The following is a 12,319-nucleotide window of genomic DNA, read 5'->3' as shown; positions in this document are numbered from 1 at the left end:
GGGAATGGAAGTTAAAAAAGTACTTCTATCTTTCAATGTCTAATAAGAGAAATTATTACCTCCCTCCTCACACTTACTCCTACAACACCCATTTTCATAAATCACATTTTTATTTACTTTGCAAGAGACTGGAATTCATGCTTGGTCTTTCCTTTTGTCTTACCAATAAAATCCAATTAATAACTATGAACTGGTATGAACTCCTTGATCTGCCTTTGATTTGTCCTCCTCTGTCTATCTCATCGTCACTGCTTCACTTTAGGCTCAGATTATATCTCAGTTGGGAATCTACAATTGTTGGCTAGACTCTGGCCTTATTCAGGTCTGTGCTTCTCTTATTGATACTCCACACTGCCAACAGTGTACTCCAACTCCTTCCAGAAATGCAAACCTGACCACATTACGTCCAGCACGCATGAGAATCTGCATTAGCTTTCCTGCTGACTTATGCTCAGTATTCTCAATGAAAGTATGGAGACTCCAGGGAGCTATGGCTCTTTCGTGAAAAGCAACTGTTGATAGGAATTGCTCCCTTGAGTGTGTGTGTGTGCTGACAGAAAGATTTAGCCATATGAAAAGGCCAACCAAGGAAGTCCATGTGCTTGGCCTTGCTTACTTCTTCAGTCTCGTCTCTTTCAGTCCACATTCCCATGTCTCCTTCCCAACAGACACTCCTCCTGCCTGGACTGTACTTGCACTTCTCCAAAGCTGTTGGGTTGTTTCACCCACTCTGCTATTTTGTACTGAACCTCTCTGTCTACGATTTTATTCTTTCACCTGATGGCCTGAGAAATGCTCACTGATTTTTTGAAACTCACATCTTTCAAGACTCACATTAAATGTTAATTGTAATCAAATATAACTTTTTTCATAAAGACTTGGTAAATCTCTACTGTGGAACTGAGGACTTCCTGCTGTATATATGTTTATCATCATGCCAGTGACACTGCACCCCTTTTACTGTTTATAAAAGAATATTATTGTTGTATTGTCTTCTCCCAAGGGAATAGCTTCCTTAAATGCCTAGGAATCTGCATTCCCTAATTCACTGACTGACAGGATACAAAAGGGGTCTAGTAGCATTTGTAATCTCTGGGTACAGATATTATTAAAATTATCTGCCTTGAAGGATGAAGTACAAAATACTAGAGAAATAGAGCTAAAACTCACCCCTCCCCAGACAAGTATTTGCTCCCAGACATAAGTTTAGTGGCCAGGATTACTAAAAACTTCATGCAATAATTACTATTTGCTATCTTCTTACAAAATATCTTAAATTTTCTTGGCCTTTTAAAAAATTCTGAAATAATGCAATCAGCTTTATAAGGCCTAACAGAGAGTATATATTTAATAAATATTATTTTGGAAAAAATTGTTATAGAATAAATTGTTATTTATTGTTATGGGCTGCTTTTATGGTAAAGTCCTGGTAACTGTTCTAAAAATCAAAGACCTCTCAAATTTTCATTGATACATAACTATCCATACTGAGGAAAAACCGTAACTCTGGAAATTTCAGATTATCCAAATATATGTGATGGAGAATCATCAAATATCTTACACTTAAATTGTGCTATTGGAAATTAAAGTTAAAGCTCAGAGAATATGTATTTTTCTGACAAAAATTTTAGGTCTTCATAATAGAGTCAGTGCCTTAATAATAAGGATTTCACATTAGTGACATTGAAGATTTTACACTGTATTTTTAACGCATCAGACACAGCTACAATTATATTTATGTTAAGAGTTTTAGTTTGTCAAGTGGCTTATTAGACTGTTCTAAATGCATGTCTGGGTAACTTTTGGTTTATTAAACAATTATAAGTTGTCAGTCACTCTAAGTAGATTTACTGGGTGACTTGTATAATAAATACCATACTAATTGGTTAGACTCAGAAGTTAGTCACTCTTAAGTAGGCCCATTTCCACTTAAAGTTGACAGGAATAATCAAATGATGAAAAAGGAGATAGATACCTTAGATGCAGAGAGTAGGCGTTAAGAAGAATGAGTTTAGGGAAGGTTAAAATTATACCTCTGTATAGAAACTCAAAACAAAACAAACAGAAAAAAAAGCAGGAAACTCAATGAAGCAAGTTCAGTGACTGTTGATTTCTTGATTGAAGAGGCACAAGGAGATTTGGAAAAGCCACCATCTCCCTTGGGAGACATAATTATTATTAGATGATAATTATTAGATAATTAATAATTAGATCATTAGAAATTATTAGATAATAACTATATTGGAGACATAATTGCTGCAGCTGACCTTTCACACACTTATAGAAAAGTAACATCACAGTTACTTGTAGTTGACTTCAAACTACCGCAGGAGAATGCTTTGGAAAGTGTAGTGTCCCATGAGGACAGTCATTTGGACAATCACATGTAGCTTACTGGGGGTAAGGTAGGATGTGCTTTCCTGTTGTTACAACCCTGTCAACTCTAGTGTATGGGATCAGGGATCCAGTGAAGAACTCTCTTTTTTTGAATGGTTAAAGGTAAGCATATTAAAAAAAATACAGCTAGCACAGTACACTTATGATTTTGTGGATACCATTACCCTGAAGAGACTGATTTAAAAAGCAGAGTGACAAAGTCTATATGAAGAAAAGTATTAAGTAAATAAGCACACAAGTGATATGCAGATCAGGCAAACATATTCAGAACTGTTTTGCAAATTACCAAAGTTAGAAAACTGCTGCATAAACTAAAAAAGGGGCAACCATTCTTAGATCAGTGACAATGTATTTTTGGTCCTTAAGTCAGGAACTGTGTAGAAAGAAACCCTTTTTTTCTTTGTTTCTTTTTTTTTTTTTTTACGGTACTGAGGATCAAACTCAGGACTGTGCCCTTGCTAGGCAGGCACTTGTGCCACTGAGCTAAATCCCCAGCCCGAAAGAAACCCTTAAATCTATAAATCCATAGTCTGAAAGTCTGGGTCATACAGAGGATAATTTGATCTTGGAGTGTAGGCACTGCAGACTGGAAATTCAAACTTTACCACGAGGATTCCAACTGACTGTGCCCAGCTATAAGGCTAAAAGAAACCCAGATACTGATGATTAAAAGCTCTATTAAAAGTTTAAGAACACTCACTTTCCTTTTTTAATCGTGTTCCTCCCAAGCAGTGGGTCAAGAACTGGATCTATTGTTTCTTCGAGGTTTTCCACTAAGATGACATTACCAAAAGCCAAAGCAGTTTCAATGGCATTCAAAAACCTGGAAATTCAAATTATTTACATGATTACATTTTATTGAACGTATACATTTCAATGATACTAAGAAAAAAATGTATAAAGTATTATTCTTAACTGGATCAGACAGATATTAGACATCAGGTTTAAAAAAAAAAATATTTTGAGATAGGGTCTTGCTATGTAGTTCAGGCTAGTCCTAAACTACGTAGCCTAGAACTCTCAGTCATCCTCCTTCCTCTGCCCCCAGAGTGCTGGGATTACACGCTTGCACCACTATGCCCAGCTCCCAGACATCAGATTTTGAGATAAATCTTACAATCAGATTTTCCAAGGGAAAATTAGTTGCTTTCAACAATGACCAGTGGTTGAAAGAAATGTAAATGAGTCAAAGCCAAAAATTTAAATTCATTTGCTGGGTGTGGTGGTATGCACCTATAATCTTAGCATTTGAGAGGCTGAGGCAGGAGAATCACTGTGAGTTTGAGGAAGCCAGCCTGGACTACATAGTGAGTTTGAGGCTAGCCTAGAATATACAGTAAGATCTTGTCTCAAAAAAAAGACCCCCAAATTTAAATTATATTTAATGTCTTGTGGTTTTGTCAACCTTTAGTTCCTAAATCTTCAAATTCAATCATGTACAATGTTGAACTGTTATTTTATTCCCATTCTCAAAAGGAGTCTCTTTCCCCCAAAGAGTTTTCTCCAAATATTAAGATAAGCAAGGACTACACAGACTTGTATAACTATAAATATTCCTTACTTCACTTTACATGTCAGTAAAAAAATGGTGGAGTAAAGTGAAATATTAGTAGGTCTCAAATAATTTACTTAACAGTAAGTGAATACCAACAGACAGCTTTCTATTTAACAGAGAACGCTGTTATAAAAATACAGCGACAAAGTCTCAGCACGGACTCAGTTCTCAAGAGTGATGTATGAAATACAACTAAGAAATCAGACGTCCACTGTAGGCACGTGCAGTCATGCCACAGGCAAGGTCCTACCACAGGCGAAGCACACATTGAGGACTGTAGCTGTAAACACCAGGAAGCCCATGGGTGTAGCTGGAAATTCTTGTGTTACCATACGCCAACTACTCTGGAGGAGGAATGTAATACACATTTTCATTCTTAGCCTTAGGAAATTTAGGTACTTTTCCTTTCCGATACAATGTTTGTTCCGATCTTCAATACGATTTCTTACTTTACGTGACTGCTGCCTCACATGCATGACTTTTCAACAGAAATACTTTATACGAAACATGGGCAGACAAACAAAGATCACCAAACTATATTATTTTAAGATGGTAGAGAGGTCTAAAAAGTGCCAAGACTTTATAAAAATCAAGACTTTAGGAAAACCCATGTCATAACAGCTAAACACAAAGCCAACCCCTCCACAATTCACGTACCCTTTCTGGCCTAAATGTGTGACTTTCAGCTCAGTTCCGTACTTGTTCTTGACCCACTTAATTCCCTGTTGCTGCGGATCTATCATCAGGGGCCAGCGTTCACAGTGTGTTAGGATGGCGGCATTTTCAGTGGACATCCTGTCACTGGGCAGTCCCTCATTACTCCAGGTGGCAATCGTAGCATCATCCGTCAACATGGCAACCACATCCAGGCCTCTCGTTATTGGGATGGAAACCTTTAAAATCCAAGGTGAAAGCCGCAAACGGTCAGTGTGGCAGAGGAAGAGGAGTTGGCTCAACAGGTGAAAAAGGAAGAGATGAAAGCAAAGAGAAAGTGACTCTGTGGAACACACGCCAATTCCCTGTGGACTCCTAGAAGCCAAATGCAACTCTCATCATGAGATCCAATTCGACCTTTTGACCCTTTTTTTACCTCTCTAAATCCTATTAATTGTGGAATTCGGCATCTGATTTCCTGTGTGTCTACTTGGCTTCAACCGAAAGGCACTTCACCCTATACCTACGTCGACAGCCATTTGAACAAAGCCAGCAAGAATTTTGGCACTAGGAAGAAAGGCAGGAAACCAGACATTTATTTGCCTGTGGAGCAGTCACCCCATATAAGCAAGACCTAAGTGCAGCACCTTGCTCAGACATTCTACCTGTTCTGACAGGCCAATGCTGAGGGCTGCTTTCTCACTGGGGGGTGAGCCGTGAAATGCTCTCTGTCCGCTGGAACTCCATCAACTTCTCGGCGGGCTGAGAACTCAGAGGGTGAGCTCTGCTCTCACAGGAAACCCCTAAGCCTCGACCGCACTGCAAAGGAGCGTAGTGTGAGGAGGAGTCCTCTTCTCCAGAAGGGAAAAAGAGAAAGAAAGGGGAGAGAAAGGGAGGGAGGGGGAGGGAAGGGCAAGGGGAGACAGGGCAGGGGAAAGAAACCTACTTTGAAGAACAAGGGTCATTCTTTATGAAAATAAAGATAAGCTTTTAAAAAGTACACAAGATTGTGCAAAGAAAGCATTCATTTACTTTTGCAGTCATCAATCCCCAAGCCTTTATTGGGGGCCTCTTGTGTGTGTGAAACTCTGTCTGCAGATGCCGAAATGAACAGGATAGACTGCCAGTCTCTCAGCAGGAAAAGGGCTGGGCAGGAAACACGCTTTCCTCGGCGAGTGCAAGGAGAGCCCCACCTACAGTAAGCAGAGGAGGTGGCTGGGGTGGCAGCAGCTGCTGCAGCAGCAGGAGTTTGGTTCTTGGTGGCCACAAAGCTTCAGCAAACAAAATGCTGAAAGGATGCCCACAGTAAGGCTGGGACACAATTCTACACCAACATAGGGACTGTAGTACAATATTCCACTGTCCCTAATTACAATGTTGTCTTTAAAATGAACCAGGGCCGGGGATGTAGCTCAGTGGTAGAAAATTTGCTTAGTATATGCAAGACTGTGTTTCATTCTGCACACCGCACACACACATACAAGCTCATACACACACACACACACACACACACACACACACATTCCTGCCCACACACACATTCCTGCCCACACGCACACCCACACAGAGGATCAAGCCCTGTCTAGTGATGTGAATGAGTCTTTGTATCTGATTTAACACAGTTTCCTTAAAGATAAAAACAATTTGCTCTCCGTAGAACAGTTACCTTCCCATGATCAAGGTATCATGATTTAGATCTAAAATGTATGCTCAATCACGGGTGGGGCTTTGGAAGGTGACTGGATTAGGGGGCACTATTCTCAGCAGTGGATGGGTCCTCTGATGATTTAGTAGCTACATGTGCTGGAAGAAAGTGGGGTCTGGCTGGAAGAAGTGTGTCAGTGGGGGCACACCTTTGGAGGGTATTTGTCCCTCCATTACCCCCCTCCCCCCGCCTCCTGGAGGCTGGAGCGGTTTCCTCCACCATGCCCTTCTACCATGTCTTTCTGCCTTGGAGACAACTGAACATGGACTGAAACCCCCAAACCGTGAGCTGAAATAAATGTCTTCTCCTTTAAGTTATGGGTGCTGGGTACAGTATTCAATAAAAGGAAAGTTGACTAACATTACATGGTTTTTATTTCCTACCTTCTAATTAATACAAACAGCTTGAAACAATTGTAAAAATTAGGTAACTTTGACTTCTGAAGCTAAAATGACTAACTGAAGGGGATAACCATAGACCTTGTGCCCAAATGTAACAGCTTGAGTACCTACTCTGTTGCTTGGTCCCCACTAGGGACCAAGGAAATACTACCCTGGCCCCTTTTTTTCTGTCCCCTATTTCCTTAATATAGTAAGGAAAACAAAGCCTAGTCCAATACAGATGAGCTAACCACATTAAAGGAGATCATAAATATTATGACTACTCTAAGACTTAAAGTTTTAGGGTATTTTCTTTATCCAAAAGTTTTGATATTTACATTCAAATAGGTAGTTATGTGACTACATACAGAAGGTTTTTCCTCAAAATATTTTTGACCGTTACAATACAGATAACATTTTCTGTTTTCTTTACTGAGTTTTATCATAAACTTTGTGTGTGTGTGTGTGTGTGTGTGTGTGTGTGGTGCAGGGGATCAAACTAAGGGCTGAGGAATGCTAAACAAGCGTTATTCCCTTAAGCTACTCACCCAGCTCCGTCACGATGAACTTTAACCTAGGCACAGACTATGAAAAGTAAACCTCATTATCTACCCATCTGTCTATCTACCTGTCTGTCTGTCTGTCTATCTATCTATCTATCATCTTTTTAATTTACTCCTCAGAAAAAGTCTACAGCAAGGAAAATGATTTTGGAAACAAAGCATGAAGAAAGAACCCTTGAGCACCAAAGTTTGCTTCTAAGGGCTTTGTCAGGTGCTGCTAACACGTCCTGTGTGAGGGTGCTCCTAGGAGATGGAGTTGTGGGTAGGGGACTTAAAGGAGGCTCCCTCTTCGGAAAAGCATTATATACTAGTGAGAAAAATTGGAAGCATGTGCCACAATGATTTGGCTTCAACTAGTATCCGTACATTTTAAAAACTGTCTTTCCCATGATTTTAGTACGAAGTGGGGCTAAGGAACCAGAGTCCGATGGTCTTACTTCATGTATGGCTCTCTTAAGTGCAGACAGCTCACTTTTGGAGTACCACGATTACTCCTGAAGAAGGCATCTGGAACAGAGTAGCCATTCTTCCTACTTCCTTGTAAGTCACTGAAAACCATTATTTCTCCATCCTGCACTGAAAGTGCCACCTCCGAGGCCCATGCATTCCAGCAATAGAATTCTCTGTGTGTCTCCTCATCTTACTAACAGCTTGGCCATGCACCTTCTTGCCTTTCCAAGTTTTGATATCAGTCTTGGCCGCCCTAAGGCCTGTACAGTTGACAAATCCACTCTTTAGCCCTGACCTTCTTCTTACCAAAGCTTTACTTTTCTCTTTCACTCCAGCACCCTGGGGGAGTAGGGAAGAAGATACTCACCACCTTGGAAGACCATCCATATCCCCACCCCTGGCTCCTCTATGCACACCCTCACCCTGTATTGTGTTACTCATCTTTGGCTGGGTGTTTGGTTCCTCTGCATGTAGATGAGAAATGTTGGCCCACACTTTGCAGTAACATGAAATTGTTTCACTATTCAAGTCTGAAACTCCAAAACACAATTTTTTGACCATGACTGTTTAATGGTGGTGGTTATATACAACAACAATATCAGGACACCTAAGCTTTCACTCTACCGATTTTTTTTCATTGTCGCAAAATATGCATCGCATGAAGTTTGTCATTTTAACTATTTTTATTGTATAGTTCAGTGACATTAAGTAAATTCACAATGTGAACCCATCACTACCAGTGATCTTCAGAAATTTCTTCATCTTCCCACTCTGAAACTCTAGTCCTGCTCTTTCCTTCCCCTGTCCCCAGCAACTGCTGTTCCACTTTTTGTTTTTAGGAGTTGGACTACTCAGAGTTCCTCATATAAGTGGGGTAATGCAGTATTTTGTCCTTTTGTGACTGGCTTCTTTCAGTGAGCATCCTGTCCGCAAGTGCTATTCATGTGACAGCATGTATCAGAATTCAGTGCTTAGGTTTAACAACACTGTGTGCATATATCACATTCAAAAAATCCATCCATCTGTCCATGAACACCTGGGCTGCTTACCTCTTAGCTGGTATGAATAATTCTTCTATGTACATGGTGTACAGATAGCTATTTGAATCTTGATTTTTATTTCCTTGATGTATATACCTAAAAGTGAAACTGCTGGACCATATGTATTTCTAGGTTTAATTTTTTTTCCAGGAGTCTAGTATATTTTGTCCACTGGCTTCTGGCTAATCAGATCTCTATCCAGCCTAAGCTGCACCTCTCATTCCTGGATTGTCTTTCTGCCAGTCCCATGACCTTCCCTGTGTGGCTTCCTTCATCTTCTGGATTATTTGCCTGTAAACCTGATGCCCTGGCTGGGTTCACCTTCTCTGTCCTTTCTTTACTTTCCAAGGCTTTGAGCGCTACTGATGCAAACTTTGTCATTGTGACCACTATAATAATAAATCAACTACAAGGACTTGCTTAAATTGAGTGACTTTGTATGCTTACATAACACTCAAACTACTCTCCTTAGTTTATAATATGGAAGTCATAATACTAGTCTTACTATGTTTATAATATGGAAGTCATAAACTAGTCTTACTAGTTCTAAGAAATTCATCTACACCACACTATGTACTTTTTACCTATACTGCAGAACTAGTAGTGAGACATGTTATAACCCCTGTATTATAATGATGCATCGGTTCACCCACATTTCCTTTTAATTTATTGACTTTTTAATACTTCACTTGAAATGCTTTTATTTGCTAAGAAGCTATGAAGCAGTGCCTAACAGTAATTTTCCCCAATGGTTCATCAGTTATTCTCACCTCATTTATTGAATAATTCATTACTTCCCATACTGATAATGCAATATACATTTTAGCATACAGTATATTTATTTCAAAAGTATGTATTGATCACTCCTTAGCCTTTTGGCTAAGATCAAGCATAGAAAGTATGTATTGACATGGTAGCAGTTCCTCAAAGTAATAAATGTAGAGTTAAAATATGATCCATCAAATGGCAATTGAAGTGTACACTCAAGAGAAATGAAACCTATGTCCATACACAAACCTTATACATGAATATCTGAATGGTCACAGCAGTACTTATAATAACCAAAATGTAGCAGCAAATACAAATCAATTGATGAATGGCTAAGTACAATGTAGCACATTCATAGAATGGAACTTTACACAGGCATAAAAAGGAGCAAAGTGCTGATCCAAGCTACCCATGTATACAGCCTAAAAACTTGCTCAGTGAGGTCAGTCATACAATATCACATATTGACGGGTTCGCTTATGTGAAATTCCACAACAGACAAATCTGTGGACCTGTGCAACAGACTGGGGGAGGCCTAGGCCTGGAGAAGATGGGGCAGTTGGGTGATAAGTGATACCTGAAGGGTGTGGAGTTTATTTTGGGGGTGATAAAAAATGTTCTAGAATTCTTACTCATGATGGGTGCACAATTCCATGAATATACTAAAAGCTACTTCCCTATACTTTACATGGGCAAATTACACGGTACGTAAGTCATATCTCAATCAAAAAAGGATTGAGCATTCACAATGTCCTAGGCTCTATTCTAGATTAGACCAGTGAAAAAGCATGTGCAATCCTTGCTTCGGTGGATCTTAGGTATTAGCTGGGTGTGGGGACAGACCTTAAGCCTGAGAAATGGTGTACTATATTTGAGAGCGATTCATGCTATAGTCAGGAAGTGGGGCTGGGGATGTCGCTCAGTGGTACAGCACTTGTCTAGCATATGTGAGGCTCTGGGTTCAATCCCTAGCACCAGAGCAAACCAAACACAACAAACAAACAAACAAACAAACAGATGAAGAGCCAAAGGAGCATGCTATAAGGAATAAGTTGTGTCCAGGAATGGGGTTACAGTTATATCTAGAAACTTAGAGGGGTTAACTGCACAAAGACCCGGTGGCTAGGAGGGAGTGAGATACATAGGTGTCTGAGGAGAAAACACTGTATGGCAGAGGAAGAAGCCAGTGCAAAGGGCCTGTGGTCAGAACATACCTGGTGCACTCACAGAAGGTGGCTGGCATGTCTGAAGTAGAACAACGAGGAAAAGGAGAACAGGAAGTGAGAACAAGAGAGACAATGATGCCAAAACATGGAAGCTTGTGTAGGATGTCTGGATTTTGCATCGAATGCAGTGATGAACTGCCGAAGGGAATTTAGAAGACACTTTCCCTGCATATTAAAAGGATCACCTGGCAGCTATGTTGAGCGGAGACTTGGGAGAGAAGCAGCACATGTAAAGGCAGAGAAACCTGTTAGGTTTTGTTAAGCCAGGACGGAGAAGATGGCTTGGCCCAGGAAGACGGAGCTGCAGGTGGAGGAAAATGGTCAGATTTTGAATACACTCTACAGGTGCAGCCTATAAAATTCCTTGGCTGGTCTAGAAGAGGAGCAGTGTAAATCCCCAAGGATTTTGCCCTGAGCTAACAGACAGGGCCACCCATAAACAAATCTGGCACACTGGGGTGGAGGCGGTTCTGACAGGAAGATCGGATCAGTTTGGATGTGCTATACAGTGGTATCTTGGTCACAAACTTAATTCCTTCCACAGTTCTGGACGCAGAATTCATGCCACAATTCTGGTTGCAACTGAGTGTAAGGGACCACTAGATTGAGACCACTTGCAAACATTTAAGTGAAGCTGCTGTGGGCTGGAGATCCACTCCTGGGGGTTATGGAGATGGCATCTAAGGCTGAAAGACAAAGATACACAAGGTGCACGGGTAAAGAAAACAGATGTGAAGTCCTGGGTGTTTTCAAGGTTAGGAGCTTGGAGAGAATGGGAAATTCAATGGTGCCAAAAACAACTGAACAGCAAGTGAGGAGGAGGAGGAGGGAGGGAGACTGAAGTCCTGGGAGCAAGAGGGGAAAACACACAGTTATGACAGGGCCGTAATTTGTACATCTTGCTGTCAGGTGGCTCTGAATCACCAGTGGTACCTGCACGACTGTCCATTGGGCACCACTGAACAATTCCATGGTACAAGTTGTTGATGGGACAGTCCTGCATATACTACCAGTGGATCAAGGCAGTGGGAATGTGTTAAAGACCAGTTTTAAAGCTAAATCAGAGAAGGCCAATTTCCAATGTAAAAGAAAATGTTAAATACTATTAGCCTCAGTGTGCGCTGTCAATATATGCCCCAAAGTAAGTCATAACAATAAGAAGACAATGGCAAGTTCCACAGTTTTGGTGTCAGAAGTCAATTTTCCTAATGATTTTGGACAGAATAAGAATACTCACGACTGTGAAGACAGAGGGGACTGCTACAGAGGACAGCTGTCATATGATGTAGTAACAGGTAACCTGGATTAATACAAGAGGACTCAGGCTTAGAGAAGTTGGGACTGAGAAAAAAGGAAAGCAAAGACATGAACAACTGACATTTTGGAAACTCACAATGCAGTAAGAATCAGGAAAAATTAGCAGAATAGGGGGCTGGGGATTCAGCTCAGTGGCACAGTGCCTGCCCAGCAAGTGCAAGGTCATGAGTTTGATTTCTGGTACTGGGGAAAAAAAAAATGAGCAGAATGTCTTACCCTCTTCTATAAAAGCAAATGTGCTTATCTTATGGTGGCAATATTTTA

General features: G+C 40.6%; 1 protein-coding gene across 2 annotated transcripts in view; it reads right to left on the bottom strand.

Annotated features, from left to right (window-relative positions):
- Positions 1–12,319, bottom strand: part of Dnah11 (dynein, axonemal, heavy chain 11) — a gene marked incomplete at its 5' end in the record, with an annotated part of 307,294 nt that overhangs the window by 58,781 nt on the left and 236,194 nt on the right. For both annotated transcript variants that reach the window (XM_005377377.2, XM_005377378.2), the window contains 2 exon segments: positions 3,098–3,220; positions 4,610–4,845. In XM_005377377.2, coding sequence (XP_005377434.2) covers positions 3,098–3,220; positions 4,610–4,845 — 359 coding nt within the window.

This window comes from Chinchilla lanigera, unplaced genomic scaffold (genome assembly GCF_000276665.1).
Source record: "Chinchilla lanigera isolate Chin_1 unplaced genomic scaffold, ChiLan1.0 scaffold00009, whole genome shotgun sequence".
Classification (NCBI taxonomy): Eukaryota; Metazoa; Chordata; class Mammalia; order Rodentia; family Chinchillidae; genus Chinchilla; species Chinchilla lanigera.
The sequence above is the reverse complement of the archived record's forward strand: the minus strand, read 5'-3'. Positions and strand labels throughout refer to the sequence as shown.